At 35.1% G+C, this 21,624-nt stretch overlaps 1 protein-coding gene and 1 long non-coding RNA gene across 2 annotated transcripts; both read right to left on the bottom strand.

Moving 5' to 3' along the window:
• Positions 1–7,787: 7,787 nt before the first annotated feature.
• On the bottom strand, positions 7,788–11,413 carry LOC145689048 (uncharacterized). The gene is made up of 2 exons (XM_081763179.1): positions 10,724–11,413; positions 7,788–7,830 (listed from the first exon to the last, which is right to left on the bottom strand). The coding sequence occupies exons 1-2, from the start codon at positions 11,370–11,372 to the stop codon at positions 7,796–7,798; spliced, it is 684 nt and encodes a 227-aa protein (XP_081619305.1). The 5' UTR covers positions 11,373–11,413; the 3' UTR covers positions 7,788–7,795.
• Positions 11,414–14,833: 3,420 nt separating this feature from the next.
• LOC145689047 (uncharacterized) lies at positions 14,834–20,599 on the bottom strand. The gene is made up of 3 exons (XR_014132072.1): positions 19,617–20,599; positions 17,727–17,886; positions 14,834–15,586 (listed from the first exon to the last, which is right to left on the bottom strand). It is a non-coding gene; the product is annotated as an uncharacterized LOC145689047 (long non-coding RNA).
• Between the last annotated feature and the right edge of the window lie 1,025 nt (positions 20,600–21,624).

Below are 21,624 nucleotides of genomic sequence, written 5' to 3'. Positions count from 1 at the left end.
AGGAGTATGGCTTGCCATACGAAACATTAAAATATGCTCACATCTTTTTAAGTTAGCTTCTAATGAAGCGTAGGGGCCATGGGCCCTAGGGGTCATTTCCAGGGGCCCTGCAAGGCAGGGAAGGGTCCATTTCCTTTTATCTGCTCCCACCTTTTTAGCATGGAGTATGGCTTGCTATCCAAAACATTAAAATATGTTCACATCTTTTTAAGTTACCTTCTAATGAAGCGTAGGGGCCATGGGTCCTGCATAGGGGCTATGGGTCCTGGGGGTCATTTCCAGGGGTCATCCATTGTGGTCCTGGAAACCAGGGACCATCCACTGTGACCTTCGTAGTGGTCATTCAACCTTTCGTTTCGTCATCTATCTCCAGGAAAAAAAACCTGACCCTATTTCATCACCTCCTTCGATACTCCCCTTATCCTTAATTAAACAAGCGATAAACTATCTTATCAAGGCGCGGCAAGTCTTTTGATGTTTACCATACTAAATCTATACTACTAGTGAGTCTATTTGAGACATGGACCTACAACTTAATTTTGGATTCGAAACACATGTGTTCCAAACGGAAATTGAACCTTGGACTCCTAGACCGAGAGCACGTATACTAGTCATGTAGCCACAAGGGAACTAAAACCTTGCGTAGGTTTCACGCTATTCCAATTGTTCAAATGGAAGATTATCTACAGAGGTGGTTCAAATTCTATTCAGAAGCTTAGAAACTCCTTTTTCTCGTTTTACTCAGAGGTGGATAACTTAACATAACGAAAATAGCTCTCTGTAATAAAATATATTTGTTATTTAGTTTTAGCACAGACGAAATATAACACCAATTTTTGTTACGAGATAATAACTTAACCGTGCAATAACCAAGGGCGCCGATTTCTCTGTAATTTTTTTGGGGGGGGGGGATCATTCAAATGCAGAAAGTATATATATGAAGATTTTAAGACAAAATGCACTCAAATTATGCCAAATATTGTATATTCACAAATACACTAGGGGCCCACATAAGCCTTGGGGGTCCCGGCCCCCTCAGCTCCCCCAGGATCGGCGCCCTTGGCAATAACGTTATTACACCATAACTAATTGAAGGAACAAATATATTTAGGGTATTTCTTGTCACGCTTGTGAGCAAAAAAATTAAGAACTGGTGCACACACAACGATATTGTTTCTTCTGTGGATACCTAAGCGTGTTTACATACGATACGGTACCGACAAAGTCAGCGGTATCTGCCACAATGCCGATGTCGGTGCCGGCGTACTTTGTACACGTTGCCGACAATGTCGGTGGAGGCCCCGGCAATATCCGTGCTGGCAATGGTTTGCACACGTGGCCCGCAATGCCGACACTAAGACGTAGTGTTTCACGTGGAAAAGAGAAGATTAGTCCAGCTACCAACAAGAGATACCTTCTTTAATTGTTGTACTTACGACGTAGAAACAAGAAATGTAGGTCAAGATAGCTTTGGGTTCATCCATTGTTGACTGTGCGTCATAAGGTGCTTTTTACACACTATATGAGAAACTACACGAAGGCGATTTGAAATTTTTTAATTACTATTGTATGTTCACAGTAACTTTTAATTTTCTAATAAAAAGAATTAGAAATCATATTCAGCGCCAAGAATACAGAAATGAGACCCTGTATGCTACGAATAGAAATGTTGGCAGTTGCAAAAAGGTAAGTCTATTATATTATTATTATTACTATAAACCTCTATCAAAGTTCCTGACTGATTGACTGACCACTTCTAAATTCTAACCCACTTCCATTAATGGTAGAGACCCTTCGTTCGTTCTTTATTCGCTTCCTTGTGGTCGATTTTAATAACAAAAGGTCAAATATCGAATTCTAAAGCGTGAAAAAAAAGCCACAAAAAACTTCCTCGAATTTCTAATTTATTTTTACTTTCTAGCAAGTTCCTGCGGAGCATTTTTGGTCAGTATTGATTTTGTTTTCCTAAATTCATACTTTCAAGTTAGAGGCATATTTGTTTCGCAATTCTAGGTTGTAATCATTTTTAGTCGCTCCTGAGGGTAAAACTAATCCTCCAATCGAAAAAAAACTTGAATAAAGAGTGATCCAGGGATTTGCGTGAATGGATTTTTTTGAAGTATTCAATCACATTCTACTCCTCATTGATTCACAAAACAGTCCTGACCCTACAACTCCCTCTTTTTCTTACCAGAGGTTTGGGGGAGAAGCCACTACTTGTCACAGGCTGATTATTAACGATAATAATATAATGTTAGTATTAGTAATAGTATTTCTCGAAAGTCTAACGTTGTGATAAAGCTCACCCACTCCCCCGTTTAAATTCCACATTGAGCATAGGCCTACTCATGTTTTCCTCATCTTGCGAGAAACTGCTTTCGAAATCGTCTCTCTACAATAGTATTCCCTGGATTAACCGTGTCATAATCAATAAATAAACAAACAAAAAAGAAAAAAGAAATGGATATTTCTCAAGGGCCTGATATAGTAGGTTAAGTCTTAAGAAGGGGCGCATTTACGGGGGTCCACCTGGTCCGGACCACCCTATACTTCCTAACTCAACATACATTTGTACAATTTCTTAATAAAAACTATACTTGTTAAAGAGGGAAATGATTGATGTATCATGAAAATTTGATCTTACACTTAATTTGAACTCTCTTTTTATATATAATGAAAACAATCTGGTTCTACCATTTTTTCTGAAAATATAGGTGGAAGTCAGAGATGGCACAGATAAATAAAAACTTGACCCATGATCAACAATGACCCACTCCAACCCACCACCTACCGAAACCCATGATTCATGCCCTCCTCTCCGCTAACTAAAGAATTTACATTTGTAATAAAATAAGACTATGAAATTATCACCAATCAGAGTTTGAATTTCTACGGTGAATCTCTCAAGCACCGTTCTGTTACCGGTGGATCTGACATTTACGATATAAAGTGGTAAAGTGTTTGTAATGGGCCATACTACGCTTATTTCATTGTTGAATAGAGATACTTTTTCAGTGGAAAATAGGATGAAATTTGAAAGTCTCAAATGAAGGTAAAAGAAGGCCAACGTAAAGAGGCAAAAAATGTAAAACGTATAGGCAGTGATGAAAATTTTCCGATTCATAAAAACCTACTCCATTTATTCCTACATCGTTGTTTAGCCATGATGTGAGGTGGAAAAGTTTCTTCTATATTTTTCCGGAAAATTTTTCGTTCTTAACAAATATCGGTGATCAAGTAATAATTCCTCAGTATTTTTAAAATTGATTGAAATCATGTATAGAAATGTTAAAAAGTGAAAGATCGTTTAAAGAATCTGAAAAGTTTCATGGCTCAGACAATTTTCAGTACTATGTAGTAACAAGTTAAACAATTTTTAATGAATCTAAATATTTTCTGTCCTGTATGGAAAAATTGGAGAACTTTTTATGAGTCGGAAAATTTTTATCATTTTGAAGCAAAAAGTAAAACAACTTTTTTTTTTAATCGGAAAGTTTTATTGCTCTGTAGAAACAAGTGCAAGGAATTTTCATGAATCGGAAAATTTTCATCACGATGTAGAAGCAAGTGAAAAAACTATTCATAATCCGGACAATTTTGGATATTATGTATAGTGATGTTAGGTGGAAAATTTTCCACTGCACAAAATTTTCCAATTACCAAAATGTAACAAGAAATTGAAAAGAAACCTTTGTGAATTTATCAATTTCAGAAACAGAAAATTCCACTATTTCTTCTAATGCAGGCCTGCCTATGTAACGAAATAACTACATAAAAGTTCCTTATGAAGATTATTTTTGTAACAGAAAATAAGAAAAAATGATTTTATTGTGTTTAACACTCGTAAATCATAATTTCAATATTGGAATTTTGTATAATCAACATCTTAGAGCAGATATTTTTATTGTAAAACTACCATTATTATGTGTAAAAATGTATTAGAAATAATGAGGATTCCATAGAACTATATATATATATGTTTTTATTTTGTAAATTAAAATGAAATTACTTGTTGCTTTTAGAACGCAGCGCTAATAGTGAAGCTTTTTATGTTTCTTTTATTATTTTATTGGAAGAACAACTACACAAACCAGCTTCCTTTTTAGTTATATTTCAATTTGTCTTCTGAATGAATATATGAATAAATAAGTGTTTATTTCCAGAAAATGGTCAGTATTTGCTTTCATGAGTTACTTAAACTCGAATTTTGGGTAGTCAAAAATTTACAGTAGGCTCTTTATATTATATCTACTTATTTATAATGTTGCAGTATGTAAATCTATAAAAGTAGTAAAACTATGAGAAAAACGTCTTATGCGTATTAAACTGACGAAATCTAATATTGTAAGATCAAAGGTGGATTCTGAGGGAAGAACGCATTGAAGTTTTTGAAACATTTTTTGAAATGAAGAATCGTTAGAATTTCACTTCTTGAAACTTTTTAAGACAATATTTATTTATTTATTTAGAAAACAACACAACAGGCTTAATGCCTAATTATAGTGTCGTATAATACATACATATACATATATACTTTTACCCGTACAATTAATCAATGCACTTCGAGTGTCAGGTACTCGGTAATCTTGTTTCTAAATACATATTCTGACATACTGAATATATCTAATACATCAGTTTTATGACTTAATTCATTGTAGGAGTCACACATTCTCCACAGCGGAGATTTACTGAGAATATTTGTTCGTACCCTTTCACAGAAAAATATACCAGTATTCCCTGGTCTTGTTCTGCCTGTTGGAACGCTCAGATATATTTTCGTGAGTAGCTCTGGACAGTCAATTTTATTATTTAATACTTTATATAAAAATAGTAAATCAAACATCTTTCGTCGATTCGTCAACGTTAGGAAATTCAAACTCCTTACTAAGTCCACGTAGGGAATCTGTTTGGGATAGAAAGCTGTTTTCTTGTACGTAAGCATTTTTAGAAATTTAAATTGTATGTTTTCTATCGCTTGTAAGTATTTATTTACATTCGGTGTCCAAATAACGAACGCATATTCTAATCGGGACCTTACGTACAAATTATAAAGTTTAATGAATGTTGACTCGTTTCTAAACTCTTTATTCATTCTATAGATAAAACCGATGTTTCTGAATGCAGCGTTGGAGATTGCATCAATGTGATGAGAGAAAGTCAATTTTGAATCAAAAATTACTCCTAAATCTTTAACTGAATTTGGTTTACACAGAGATATGCCATTAATTATATACAGATGATTGATGGGATTTTCTTTCCTTGAGAACGATAAAGACTTGCATTTAGAGATATTCAATGAAAGTTTGTTTTTGGCACACCATTGCCCAACACCCTGTAAATCCTGCTCGAGTTGTGTGCAGTCATCTATTGTGCTTATTTTAGAATATAATTTGAGATCATCGGCAAACAACAGAAAGTGAGAGTTTTTAACATAGGTTGAAATATCATTAATTACAACAAGAAATAATAGCGGACCTAAATGGGATCCTTAAGGAACACCTGATAATGTGATAAATTTCGTGGTAATATATCCCTTGTAAGAGACAGCTTGCTCTCGATTGCACAAGTAGGAAGCGAAGTACTCTATTGCTCGTTTAGAAAAATTGAAAGATACCAATTTCTGTAGTAGCACGTCATGGTCAACTCTGTCGAAAACCTTACTGAAATCCGTATAAATGACGTCCACTTGACCGCCTTTGTCTAACTCTCTTGCTATGTAATTCGTTATTATTGCTAGATTGGTTGTTGTGGATTTATTCCTTAAAAATCCGTGTTGATGTTCAGATATGACAGGCTTTACATGGTTTAAAATTCTGTTGTATAATATGGTTTCAAGAACTTTTGCAAAGGGAGATAGGATGGCTACGGGTCTGAAGTTCTCTATCTCATTCCTGTTTCCAGATTTAGGAATAGGGCAAATGAGACCTTCTTTCCATTTATTCGGAAATATATTGGTTTTAATGGACATATTAAAGATAATGTGGAGTGGATGCTTGAATATATTTAAACAGCCCTTCACCACATACGGTGGAATGTCATCTATACTACAAGATGTTTTGGGTTTCAGCGCTTTAATAGCCTGCTCAATTTCTTCTAATTCTATTTCCTTTCTATTTCCTCTATTTCCAATATTTATTACCAATAAATTTTACGCCTAAACAATGATGTAGGAATAAGTGGAGTATGTTTTTATGAATCGGGAAATATTCATGACTTTTAATAAATTGAAATTTTAAATAATAGAATGGGATATTTGTACTCTACGAACTCGATGTATGTTCTCTGCACTTTGCACACACACAGACACACAGACACTCACACTCACCTACACACACACACACACTCTCACACTCACCTATACACACACACACACACACACACACACACACAGAGAGAGAGAGAGAGAGAGAGAGAGAGAGAGAGACAGGAGTTGAGTTGATTTTGAGTTTAACGTCCTTTTCAGCAGCGAGACTATATAAGACGTGACCAACTGATTAACGTGGAATCCGAAATATATGAGCTCCCGCTGGGAATCGAAGCCAGGTTTTCCATGCCAAAGGCGGGTATGCTAACCGCTTAGCAACGAAGGAGTTCGCAGAGGAAGAGAGAGAGAGGGACACTGTGTAAAATTTTACTTCCCAACTTGAATTATTAGAAAATTTTCTGGTTCCCGAAAGCTAATTGGAAAATTATAATTTGTTGCTGACTAACTTTACTCTAAAGAAATTAAATTTTATAGTTCTGTGTGTCGTTAAATATAGTGGAAAATTTTCCACCTAACATCATTATACATAATATCCAAAATTGTCCGGCTTATGAAAAGTTTTTTTCGCTTGTTTCTATATCGTGATGAAAATTTTCCGATCTATGAAAATCCCTTTCACTTGTTTCTTGTAACATGCTTGGCTTCTAGTAATTTCGTAAAATTGACGGAAGCCAGCACAGGTTATATAGTTAATATCGTGTGAAGTATATACGATTAGAAAATTAACAAATTTATTAACAAGAAAAATTTTGCTTTTTTTTACACGTTGAGTAACAAATAGTGAATTCGTAACGAGTAACAACAAATAATATATATTTTGTGCAATACCGCAATAATAATTTAAATATAGGTTTCTTCAAATATTTCTTTACCATAAAGTCCTTGAATACTCAATACTGGTAACAACTTTGTAAAAAGATAGAAGTGAGCACAAATGATTCGTATGCAAATGGCCTCGTTGCAGGTTCACAATTTAGTAGGTTTCTATCTCCAAAAATATATTTATATGAAGCCTTTTTATGCCGGGATGATACCATAAGATTTCCTTTCCCATTTACATCGAATTTAAAAGGATATGAGTTCTTACATTATATAAATTCTAACCTGTTATAGACGCAAGCTAAATTACATCTCTACGTCTTACCTGCTAGATCCAAAGTGAGGCAAAATTCGTAACGGCCCGGCTTAGTTCTCGACCTGGTACCGAAATTGCCCACCAGATGGTAGCTCACTTCAGACATAGGCCTATCAATGCTAGACTATCTCTCCCTCTATGTCATTTTTATCTTTTGCGCTCTTACAAATGTTCTTATACAAAATGCATACAAAAATACATTTATTGGGACTATTACGTTACATAATATATCCTACCCCTCTCTCTATATATGATACTAACCTTATTACAAAGGAATAGTCCACAATAAATGGAATATGAATTGTTGACCAAGAAATAAATTCTCTACTTACAGTTTTCCAGAATCTTATAAATAACTACTCTCTTACATATTACATCTTATTGCCACGCCTGCTTTACAAAGTATTAGGAGGATATGGAATACTTCTCTCTGGAAAGGAAAAAATAATAAACCCACAGAAAATATCTAACAGTGATTACAAGGTAACATATACATATTAAGATTCATTACTGTTATCAACATAAGGTTTAATGTGATTTATGTGTCTCTTAATGATAACACTAGGTTGATCACATTTTCTTAACCATAGAGTGTTTAATGTTGGTTTATTAATGACCTCAAATGGCCCATAAAATAAGGGGGATAATTTAGGTGTATAATGTTTAATTAAAGAAGCCTTTTGAAACTTCCTAACCAATACTTTCTGACCTTCCGAATAATTACTAGGTTCTCTATTTTTATTATAACATTTCTCCTTTCTACGCCAGGCTTTATCAATGTTAATGATGACTCTCCTCAACCTTTCTTCTTTATCCGGCGCCTTAGTTAACTCGTCGAAGTCTACTTCCCACAACACGTCCAAAGGTGTATAAAGTCTTCTGCCAAGAAACAATTCAGATGGCTCGTATCCGGTACTCTCACTCTTACTGCTGTTTAAGGTGAATTGGATTCTGTCCAACAGTTCAGCCCAATTATTCTGATGTTCATTACAATAAACACGGAGCATGTTCTTAAGCACTCTGTTCACTCTTTCACAAAGGTTACTGCTAGGATTGTACGGAGCTGTACTCACATCCTGGATACCTAAACTAAAGAGAAATTGCTTCATATGATGACTACAGAACACTTGAGCACGATCATGAATGATTTTCTGAGGCTGTCCAACTAGCATGAACAACTTCATTAAGTGTTTGCATATAACCTTGGAATTCAAGGAACGCAAAGGTTGAAGCATGACGAACCGTGATGCTGCGTCCGTAATGACGAGAATATGACGATAAGGTCCAGAATTTGGAAGCTGGCCAACAGTGTCTAAATACCAACTGTTGTTCGGCGTAGTAACTTTCCTACTATAGTAAATTCCTTGTTTTTTTCTGTTGGTGTCCTTGCAGAGTTGACATCGCTGACATCCTTTCACGTATTCTCTGACGTCACGGTATAAGGTCTTCCAGGTACATCTAGAGGCTATTTTCGCTATCGTCTTGGAATATCCAGCGTGAAATCCGCCCATCTCATCACAGTGAAAATATTTCAAGATAGGATACACCATTTCCTTAGGGATGACTATCCTCCAACCATGGTCTCTTCTGCCTCGGGTCTTCTTCATTAAGATTCCGTCCTTAAGACAGTATTCATCCGCCCTTTGACCTCGCCGCACTTCTTGGATAATATTCCGTACTTCAGGATCTTCCATTTGATGTTCTTTTAACGGTTTACTAAACAAGGGTGAACTCCAAAAATTGGCGAAACTAAGGTTGACTGGTTTCCCTTCGAATTCTTCAATTTCATTAACTGAAGGATCATTAGTATAGAATTCCACACCATTGTTCGTGCGCGAAATAAAATCAGATAAAAAGTTCTGCTTACTGCGGAGATAAACAACCTTGAAGGAATATTTAGATAGTTTTTCAATTAGTGTACCGTACTTACGTTGACGCTTATGATTCCGTAACAACCACGTGACTGATGAATTATCACAAAAAACAGTAAAGGGTTTTATAAGATACATTTCAAATTTTTCGATAGCTAAAAGAAGAGAACGTAGTTCAAGTTCGTATATGCTTTTTGACCAATCTACTGATGAAATATTCTTAGAGAAAAATGATACGGGTCTAAGAAGGCCATCATCATCATATTGAGAAAGTATAGCGGAATGTTTCTTGTAAGTACTATCCACATGAATGACAAAGGATTTATTCATGTCTGGTAATTGTAATACAGCATGTTCAACAAATGCTTGCTTAATATTATTATAGGCTTCATCTTCCCTCTCACCCCAGTGAAATTTAATTTTATTGGATCTTAAACGGTGAAGAGGTTCCATGATTTCCGCATAATCTTTCACGTATTTACGGAAATAATTAAAAAAACCCACAGATACGATTTACACCTTTTTTATTTTTGGGCTTAGGTAATTTAAGAATAGTGTCAATCCTTTCCGGATCAATTCTAGTTTCTCCCGCTTCAAATTCATAACCTAGGAATTTGATTTTTGTTTGGAAAAGTTGTGTTTTCCTTTTTGAAACTGTAATTCCCCATTTTCGAAAACGTTTAAGAATTTCCTCTAATACCCTTTTGTATGTTTCAATATCTGAGGCATGAATAAGGAAATCATCTTGAAAAATTTCAAGATTTTTACCTACTAAATCCCCAAAGATTTTATACATGAAACTAGTAAGAACATATGGGCTCAAACGAAATCCCATTGGGAGAACTAAATGTTCTAGTAAACGGTTAGGTGTACAAAACGTAGTATATTTTCTACTACTCTCAGAGATAGAGAACTGATAGAAACTTTGCTTTATATCTAATCTTCCGAAGATGGTATCCTTTCCTAAATTCGCTATAGTAGCTTCTACATGCGGGGATGGATAACTGTTAACCCTTACTTTCTTATTGATTTCTGAATATGCTATCACAAGTCTAGGAGTACCGTCCTTGTTGTGGACTAAAAAGCACGGTGACGAATAAGGAGAGAAATCAACCTCACGAACCACTCCCTTGTCGATAAGCTGATTTATATAATTATCAAGAGCCTTAAGTTTAGGGCCTGTAATTTGATATGGGGGGAGACGTACTGGAGTTTCATCCTCCATTTCTATTTCATAAGTGAACCCCTTTATTGTCCCTAGTTGTTCAGTGATGACGTCACTGAATCTCTCACAAAGATTTTCAACATAACATGGCAAATCTGGGTATTGTTCTACAAGTTTAACTGAAAGAGAGGAAGTATTATCAAAATTACAATTGTTAGAATCACATTCATCATATATGTCATTAATGCTATTTGATTTATTATGATAATAAACAAGGTATTCACTACCTGGTTTCTTTGTTGTGGCCTGGTCCTCCGGTCCACCGGAATCTGCTGCCAGAAAGGTACAGTGCTGTTTCTGCTGGGCACCTTGTTTATTTGTTTTTGGTTTCCAGTGTCCTTCCCGAACGATCCTTTGTCCTTTGCGCCTCTCTCTAGAGTGACTCCGGACCGCATCGGAGACGCTGGAATGAGATATAGGACGAGTAGTTTCCATTGGAGACAAATAATCCCTCCAAAATAGAGGAACAGTAAGATTCTTCTGTTCAATTATAAATTGTTTTGCACTCAATTTGATATCAGCTTTCCATTTTAAAAGAAAGTTATTTCCTAACAACAAATCAAAATGTGGAGAGTTTATGATGTAAAATGTTTCACTGAATTCACAACCTTGAATTGAAAATTTAATTTCTGTGTTTTCATGAAGTTCAACCAAATGACCATCAACAGTGGTAGTCACTAATTCTGCTGAAGTAGGTTTTATAGGAACACGACACATAATTTGTTGTAAATATTTTCTGCTTATCAAATTGATACTAGAAGCTGTGTCCAATAAACAAGAGTTTGTGATGCCCGCAATTAGCACAATAATGAATAATATTTGTTTATCACGCTGCATATTAATTAGTGTTTTTGAAGGTGGCACTGATGTACGCATAGTTTTTCCACTAACACAGAACCGCTGAGTATGTCCATAGCCAGCACATTTATAGCATTTAATAAGGTTACGTTTTTCCGTTTGTAAGCCAGAAACTTGTTTTTGAAATTTAGAATGATTTTGTGATTCTTCAAAAATGTTCGGTATATTTATAGCAGGTGGCATTGTTTTAAGTGACATATAATCTCTTTGATATTTAACAAAATGATCGTAAGTTTGCGCTATGGTCAACAATTCAGAAACTGAAGATGGTATGGCTTCCCCAAAACAATTTTGATATATTTCTGGTAAAACCAGACTGGTTACAATATTACAAAATATTTGTTCAGTGTATGTCATACCAAGAACATTGGCAACACTGATTTTCTCTTGGAAAAATGTTCCAAGTTCTTCCCCATCATTCATTAATCGGTAGAAGAATTTTCGTACATATTGTGTACAACCTACTGTGGATATATATTTACATAACAAATTAGTACAAATTTCCTCCCAATCATTACAACGTGTAAGGAAAAAATGAAAGGTTCTGTTAAATTCACCCCTAGTTTGGGTTAAACTTGCTACCAAAATAGCTTCTAATTCTAAGTCATACCTCCTTATAAGCTCATCTAACCTAACCAGAAAGATGAAGCAAGAATGGCTATCTGTGCCATCAACTATCGGTAATGACTTAATTTGCTGTTCCAATGAACGGAAAACACTTTGTCCTAGCAATTTATCGAAATTGCATTGAATAGCAGGACGTGCCATATTTGGCTGCATTAAATTCATCTGTGCCAATGAAGACGGCATTCTACTTTCATTATTAATGTACTGTTTACACTGCGTTTCATTTTCATTCCTATAAGACACAGTTCGTTCATTTTTCATGAACTGATCCTGCCTACCTTGTACATTGGGAGTACCTTTAGTATTGTGTTTTGAAAAATAAATGTTACGCTGATGTATATCTGTGCCTTGTCCAAGATTATTTTGGCATACAGACTGTACATTCACACCGCGTCGCATCGGAACCTTAGTCCAAGATACCTTTGATTGGTTTACATAAGGTTTACCTGCACCACTAATATTGCCACAACGTGGACATGGGTACCTAATTGTCTGTGAAAAATGTTCACTATTAAATGACTCACACGGAGCTTGTACATTTTGTTCAGAACAGTATTGTTCTCTAAATGAGTGTGCATTGAATTCTCCACCATATAACCCACTGACTCTTTGTGCAGTTTGTTCAGCACGAAATGGCTCCCGTGAACCTCGTGCATTCAACTCAACATTAAGTGGCTCTCTAAAAACCTGGGCGTTTGGGTAACCCACACCAACTTCACTTTCAGTTTCAATATTTTGATTAAATTCACCTTTATCACTTTCATTACTCTCAGTTAAATCTTCATTATCAGAGAAAGAAATTAGGTTATGTTCACTCATGTTTTACACTTAATACAATCTCTAAGGTGCTCACAACTTTCAATGATTTTTTTTTTCCACACGATATCTCATCAAGAAGACAGCTGTAATTTTTATGCTTGCCCACTTGATGGACTTTGGATCTAGCAGCTTTATATATTATGTAACATGCTTGGCTTCTAGTAATTTCGTAAAATTGACGGAAGCCAGCACAGGTTATATAGTTAATATCGTGTGAAGTATATACGATTAGAAAATTAACAAATTTATTAACAAGAAAAATTTTGCTTTTTTTTTACACGTTGAGTAACAAATAGTGAATTCGTAACGAGTAACAACAAATAATATATATTTTGTGCAATACCGCAATAATAATTTAAATATAGGTTTCTTCAAATATTTCTTTACCATAAAGTCCTTGAATACTCAATACTGGTAACAACTTTGTAAAAAGATAGAAGTGAGCACAAATGATTCGTATGCAAATGGCCTCGTTGCAGGTTCACAATTTAGTAGGTTTCTATCTCCAAAAATATATTTATATGAAGCCTTTTTATGCAGGGATGATACCATAAGATTTCCTTTCCCATTTACATCGAATTTAAAAGGATATGAGTTCTTACATTATATAAATTCTAACCTGTTATAGACGCAAGCTAAATTACATCTCTACGTCTTACCTGCTAGATCCAAAGTGAGGCAAAATTCGTAACGGCCCGGCTTAGTTCTCGACCTGGTACCGAAATTGCCCACCAGATGGTAGCTCACTTCAGACATAGGCCTATCAATGCTAGACTATCTCTCCCTCTATGTCATTTTTATCTTTTGCGCTCTTACAAATGTTCTTATACAAAATGCATACAAAAATACATTTATTGGGACTATTACGTTACATTCTACAGAGCAATAAAACTTTCCGATTCAAAAAAAAAGTTGTTTTACTTTTTGCTTCAAAATGATGAAATTTTTCCGACTCATAAAAATTCTTGAATTTTTCCATATAAGACAGAAAATATTTCGATTCATGAAAAGTTGTTTAACATGTTCCTACATAGTACTGAAAATTGTCTGAGCCATGGAAATTTTCGGATTCTTTAAACGATCTTTCACTTTTTAACATTTCTATACATGATTTCAATCAATTTTAAAAATACTGAGTAATTGTTATTTGATTACTGATATTTTTTTAGAACGGAAAATTTTCCACCTCATACCATTACGTATAGGCTGTCTCGAAATCTAAGTAATATTTCACTATTTGTATACTACAATTAGAGATGCCAATATCTAATAGTGTCTGAAGTTCTTTCTTCATTTACCAAGATATACTCATCTCAGGTAAGTAAATAGAAACAAATTTAAAAGGAAGGAAAATGAAGGCATTGAAAGTAAAACGTAGACAGATTTACTATTGCTCAGAAGATGCTGTCTACAATGCACTGAGCAGAGTGGATTGGTGAGTCAGAATGGGTCACAGTGGGTGGTGGGCCGCAGTGGGTCACGTCCTGTTCACCCACGACCGACTTACCAATCTTGACCCGCTCCATCTTTGGTGGAAGTATCTTACAATTACTTATCCTCTTTTGGGATGCAGAATAATAATCGTTCAACACTACATAGAAGCTGTGAGTTATAGACGACTGCAGGCTTTGTTGTGTGTGCGTTCCGTAAGATCGGCAATATTCGCTCTACAGTATGTTTGGTATGTATGGATAATCAAAGATTTGGGTGAGTATTTAAAAAACAGTGGAAAGGTGTTGACTTAGCATTTGCATAATCCTGGGATCGATCCCAACGACTGCCTATAATGGAGATTCTTTTCATGGTTTTCGCTTAAACATACTCAGTAAATACTCGGATATTACTTAAATGTATAGGATCTAACTCCTACATCTCCCTATCCCGGTCTGAGTCATAGATGCATAAAGTCTTTATTCAAAAAAAAAAAAAAAAAAATCAAATAGTAATGAAATAAAACTATTTATTGCTTTCAAACTTATCATTCTTTAATAGGTTAAGAATCTACGTTCTACAACAATTATTTTTCTATAAGGAAACGTAGCAATTCGTTGAAACACATTAACATCTAAATAGCAAATGAAAAATATGTACCGAAAACAAAAAGAAAGGGTCACTCTACTACTATGTTCTGTTCGTCGAGATAACTCCTATGAATGACCATCATGTGATAACGTATCACTGCTCTTCCCTGAGAGGAAAAGACGAAGCAGATTTACCATACGTGGTTGCCGGGTACAGTCCGCCATGCATAGACACTGAATGCCTTGCCTCCACTACAGTCTCTGAACTACCTGTAAATTAATACTGTGGGCAAGAAAAATTATTTTCGGAAAAAAGTGTTGACTCAGAACCGAGGAATACAGAGAGATGGGTATACCGGAAGAAAAAGGGAATAATTTTCTCCTGTGTTTAATTTCTTGAATTAGACGCAAGACACGCATTCAAAATTCAAAATTCTCATCTTCGGTCATCTTCCTCACACAAGGTGTTATTGAAATAAAAATGACCTCATCTTCATCAGGAATAGTTGGTACACTACGCAACGCTTGAAGAATTGCTCTGTCAATATCTTCTTGTTTTTTTTCTGTTGCTACTTTCGTCGGAGCTACTCCCACTAGAACTCTCACCAGCACTAGCACTAATGCAAACACTATCAGCATCTCCTGCATCACCATCTTCAACGTTGTCATCATCATTAACATTCTGCTAAATGACTTCCAAACTTGAATAGGTATCATCTTTTCGTACAACCTTAGCCGCCCTGGCATAAACGTGGGACGCTGAAACTAAAACAAGGTAATGTATTTTCTTTTCTTCTACGTGGAAAAACAATTTAGTTCTATTATATTTTTTTCTGGTAATAAAAGTAGCGGTATTTAAACAATTAGTTATCATTTGTATATAGGATACAGGCATTACCGGCGCTTCCACAAATATTATCGTCACCGTGTGCAAACGATCTAAGATAACAAAAATGACCTCGGGCGGAGTCATTGTGTTACAAATTCCGTTTTCCAGACAATCAACAAAATTGAACGGGCAGGGTTGTTTGGTAAACCTATTATTCTCAGGAGTTACTGACTTTATCGGATATTTCGAGAGGTCTTCGGATATGGTATTTATTGTATGTTCTTCGAAAAGGTCATGTTGGCATTGTTCTGCAGCTAGTGAAGCAGAACATGAAATTTTACTTCGATACAGTGTTACTAAAAATCTAAAGCAGAGAAGGGAGAAAAAAACTTATTCTATTCCTGTGAATAAGGTTATATCCCAGGATTTCTCAACCTGAGGGAGGGGGGGTTGCGAAGATAATCGCAAGACATAAGTACAATTAGAATCTAATACCGCAAATTATTTTTAAAATTATTTTGAAGTTTGTTCTGGTAGGCATATTTTTATTTCTATACATACTGTTAAGAACATCAAAAAATAGGTATACCATACATTTTCAATAGATGCAAAGTGATTTAAAAATCAATTTAAATGAAATAGGTATAGTATGAAACTACTGAGAACTGCATATTGAACTGCATTGAAATATACAAATGCAAGAAAACCTGCATATTGAAATACAATTAAAATTGAAAGGTAATGAGATCCCTGAGCATGGTATAATTTCAATAATGCTGCAATCTCCGATTTAATCTTCGTGACGCACATTATCAAGTAATTAAAATACTTAATAATGTTTTTCTAACAACTGTCCAAGTTTCTTTAACTAAAATTAGAAATCACTTTATTTTTTATCATATGACCGAAAATTAAGGAAGTAATGAAGTTCTAAAATTTTCAAACAGCCTCCATTTTGAAACAGTATAACAGAACGGATTCGATATTTGTAATATGAATGAACTGACCAAATCTGGTTTCAATCCGTTCGCTTGTAGGGAACTTACTATATCCACTCTATAGTAAGAAATGGATTCTACTATTATAGAAATAGATGCTATCGTAAGATCTCCACAACAGGTATATCAAAAATCCCACAAAAGCTTATTACAAACCAGAAATTATAAGGGGGTCGCTGGCAAGAGAATGTGATAAAATCGGGTCATGGTAGGAATTAGGTTGAAACCCACTGCTAGATACGATAATGATCTTGTCATACTAGGTGAACATACGATAATTTTAGAACGTATACTGTTTTTGAATATGAAAATAAATTGTAGGTGTGCTTTAAAGAAATATAAAATGTACAGACTGAGGTCTTTAACAGTCATTGGCTCCCAGATAGCATTATTCCTGGGCAGTGGCGTATTTAGGGGGTGGCTATTGGGCTCAAGCCTCCCCCGGAATTCAACGTACTACAATAATCCTTCTTACCATTTCTAATGAAATAGAAGTGCTTATTCACATGTTGTGCATAGCCCCCAAAACAAAATGCTAAATACGCCACTGTTTCAGTGCAGTTCACTGTTTTTTAACCCCAAATGGTTCAAGATGCTGGGTCAAATTATATCATCATTATTACTATCCTACTTAGCAGAATTGAATGAGCGTAGTCTAGTGTTCAGCGCTCTTCCTCGTTATCGAGAGATCTTGGATGCGGCCTGACATTCTAACAGATTTCACCAGGGATTTTCCTCAGTTCCACCAGGCGAACGTTGGCATGGTATCTTTAAGCACATATATGCCCGATTTTCTTCTACTTCCTTTTTTCATTATTGATGTTAAAGTATTCTGTTGTAAATTGAGTTTAGAGGCTTATTTCAAATAATGTTAAATAGACAAACAAATCACTGCTTAGAACACGTTAGGCGCGCACCCAGAATTTTTCCGTGTTAAAAACCATTTGCACAAATCTAAACTCTAAACTATAACTAAACATGCACAAAATGAATCAAGTATTAATAATAATAATAAAAAGAAAAGTAAGTATTAAATAGTATGTTATACGCGAACATGAAAGTTATTCACAGAACGTACACATAAATAAACAATCTTCTTCAGTACATCCGCTTCTTACTCGCTCCGTTTCTTCTTCACCAAGGCGTCTGAAAATCTTTGGGGTGCGTGTTTCAGCAAGTTCTTGATACTGTCTTTGACGTCCTTTTCAGTCAGACTCGGGGGATCTTTCTAATAGAACCTGTCGAAGAAAATAAAATATGTATGTAGCCATTGTTCCATGCAACAACGAAGTAGTTGGAGTACAAAATTACAGTATTGATCATCTTTACCTTACCCTGATCACCTTCATCTCCTACAGTACATCATAATATATAATCATTACAAAAACATTGCAATTCTACTAACAATCGTGAAGCCTCAGGTCCCTTAATAGCATTTTAGTCACACAAGCTTTCATTTATATAAAATAGGTTGGTAACACTGACAACCGCGTGCTTGGCCACAGAGATGTTCACAATATGTTAGCACTGTATTAAATAACATTTATGGCTAGTTTGGTACTGCTATGTTCAATGGAAGTAATGAAAACATATAATTCTATATAAAATGTTGGAAATACAGAGAAGTGCGATGTTTTATGGATTGTGGAACAACTCCGTACTTTTGTATATTGCCGAATAATGTCCATGTCAAGTTTTACGAAACTAAGTACAACTGAACGGAAGAATTTGAACAATTGATATAAAACAAAATGGGGTGGCAACACTGAACTATTGCACCAATCAGGACGTTTGCGACGGTTCAGTAAGATTCATTAAGTAATAAGTATCTACATGAGCTTGAAATGTATGAATATCTCCTCATAGGACACATAGTCCATGAGTCATTTCCACCAGAAAATAAAAGAAGAAGAAGAAAAAAGATTAGTAAAAAATGAAATCTTTGAGTTTTACGTTTCACGAATATGCCGGTTAGGCTAAAGGAGACGGTGATGATGAGTAATGAATGAAAGGGTGGAATGAAGAAAGTGGGAGGAAACGGGAGAGCCCCGAGGAAACCCACGCACACGGTTTTTGTCCACCACAGAAACACTTTTACTTTCATAGCTGCAGTTTGATACTTATTCGTGACGTTGGTTCCACTAAACATTTTCCATTGTTCGCTGGGGTTAGTGGAATGTTCATTAATCAGAAATGCTGATTCCTGAATGATCTTTGTATTTTCAAGCTTTCAGTTCTCCCATGCAGTCGTTCTCACGGAAGAAAAGAGAAATTTCCGAATTGAAGAATACACAATTTTACATCATAAATTTACAATGAGCAACACTGCTACTTGACGAATAATCTCACCATTAAATTGCAGAAGGCTCATCTTCACTGTTTTCTCCCGGTTACTTTTTTCTTTCGTTTTCGTTTCTTTTATTCCTGTTTGTATCCTTGTTTAAGAAAGCTCGAGAAAAGAGCCGAAAGCGCAAGAATTGTTGAAGAATCAAAACTTGGAAAAAATGTTTGTTAATATTACTTTGTACTGAAGGTGTTCGCGTGTTGTATTCGCTAATCACGTTATTATTGTTGGCGATTAGTGACGAATTAACGAAAGAAAGTGCAAGCAAGCCGTTTCTCACGTCGTCTTCACATTGATATGTATTATTTCATTAGACTTTGTGAACTACACACGAGACTCTAACAATTTGCATATATACATATTAATTTTCTTTTCAGTAAATGCAATAATATGCATATACGTAAAGTTTCATTCTCAGAGATGCCAGTGTGGGGCTTCACTTATCATTACCAAGTCCCATGGCAAGTGGGTTCATTGTTATCCCAGATCCCCGTATCTGGGTCCCTGCAGAGCCTCTAACTAGGCCTCGAACTCACGACCCTGAGTTTTGCAGAGAATGACCAAGGTGAATACTGACCTGCAAAAGAATAAGACAGACAACAGTACAACACTTGAATCACTTACCTTACAGATGTTGTAAGAAATGAAACTATGGAAGTGGAGCATATCCTTGTATTTGTGTATATCTAGTACTGTATTAGTTATCACACTATACACACACACTTATAATTTCGAGGAGTGATCACTTCCCTGAATTATAAAAACAAATACTATTAGACTAATGAATTCACAGTTTATATTCTGTAACTTGACGCTATATATATATCACATGTGTCTGGGGTTCTTTTGTTTAACACTTTATTTCGGAATATAAAACTAGAATCCACAACTTCTCATCGCATAACACACATAATAAAGTATTCGATAGTGGTGGTAATTCCAGCAGATAGTCCAATCCTCATTGTTCCCTTGGTAATTTCAATTTCTCTCTCTGCATCACCGCACTGTGCACTGTTCAACGTAGATCTCATGGATAAGATATTCGGTAATAACAAAGGCTTTTTTTTTTTTTTTTTTTACTTCGAGAAAATCATGCTGCATTCAGTTTCTGGTAACAATTTATAATCTAACATGTAGTTGGCAGTTCAACAACACTGAATATATTATTTAGTTTTTTTTTTTTTTTTTTACGATATCACACTGTCACTTCAACATACTTTTTTTTTTGTTTACTATTTCACACAGAATGGCCACTTGATACGAAGCGAGTATTATTATCAGGTAGTTCTACTTCTGTTGGTAATATTTCATGATATATATCTAAAACACAGTACTACACTGCACTCAAACCAACATAGCTTAAATACTCTATGTGTTATCGGCCATCAAACACTGAGACCATGTGCCGTTGGTTCCGCTTAACTATCAACTAACTCCCTGTTTGGCTCTCGATAGTTTTCTTTATCCACAAGTAACGGTACTTTTTGGAGATTCGCTCCTCCGTTCCGGCTTTTCTGATGTATCGAGCAGGTTTCCTTTCTTAACCAAAACAAACAATGACAGTTTTGAATATTTAACGATTAAAATTAATAGACAATATGACAACATGAAATACCCTTACATACGTACGCTAGGATAAATTTCTGACTTTTCAAAACAGCAATATCAAAATTTCATAGATTAAGAATGCCAAAAGAAAGAAAAAACATCTTGGATTCGATTTGTTTTTATCCCGCGTACATTGACCTTCCCGTGATCGGTGGTGCCATCTGGTAGCGACTTTTCTAAAACCTGACTGTCTGGCGGTTGCTACAACAAACCAGTGTTTACATCACTAAACAAACTAAATACAAATAAACGAATAATATTATCAAATATATACATAGGTATATATGCTCCTTTAACCTCATTTTAATTTGTTACATACTGAAAAAGAGATGTCATGCTATATTATTATCAAAATACATGAAATAACAGATGTTTGTGTCATAACCGTCTGCTATGGGTAGGCAGTAACCCACGTGTAGTCCAGTGTTATCTGCTTGTACGAAAAGTATTAATAAATATGAAACAGAATTTTGATGGGATGAAACTCGGGAATAAAACATTAAATAATATGGACAAAATATTCCGATGTTCTGACTGCTCTTAGAATACTTTGTTTGATACACTTACAAACAATTAGCATTTATTTTGAAAAATTTCAAAAGATAGCATCGCTTGGGATATATATCTCACTCTAGCCAATCTCACTCTATGTATATATACATATACAGTATATATATATTTTTTACCGTTACCCACTAACGCTACGGCGAATCTGTACGTGACTTAGGAAGCTGTATAAATTTCACAGCTATTGTATTGAACTTCCAGAAACGCAGAATCTGGTCTCCAGGTACAGCTTAGCAAACCCAATATTTTCCTAAAGCTAAATATTCATGGATATAATTAATACAATAAACAGAAAATGAGATAATATAAAATTAGTTATATGTAAGTTAATGAATATTTAATGACATGGAAATAAGGAGAGGTGCAACTGTCCTTCTACAACTTGAATTCGTTTTCTTAACGATTTAGTGATACCTGCTCCGAGGTGTCCATTTTCACTATTGGTTGTTTCATATTT

Source organism: Thermobia domestica, chromosome 7 (genome assembly GCF_964235325.1).
Source record: "Thermobia domestica chromosome 7, izTheDome1.hap1.1, whole genome shotgun sequence".
Lineage (NCBI taxonomy): Eukaryota > Metazoa > Arthropoda > Insecta > Zygentoma > Lepismatidae > Thermobia > Thermobia domestica.
This window is presented reverse-complemented; position numbering and strand designations above follow the sequence as displayed.

Coding starts and splice junctions, on each gene's coding strand:
- LOC145689048 (XM_081763179.1), bottom strand. CDS start 11,372: ATGCGTACATCAGTGCCACCTTCAAAAACACTAATTAATATGCAGCGT. Junction 7,831..10,723: donor GGCCACAACAAAGAAACCAG/GTAGTGAATACC, acceptor TTTCCTTTCCAG/AGAGAAGTATTCCATATCCT.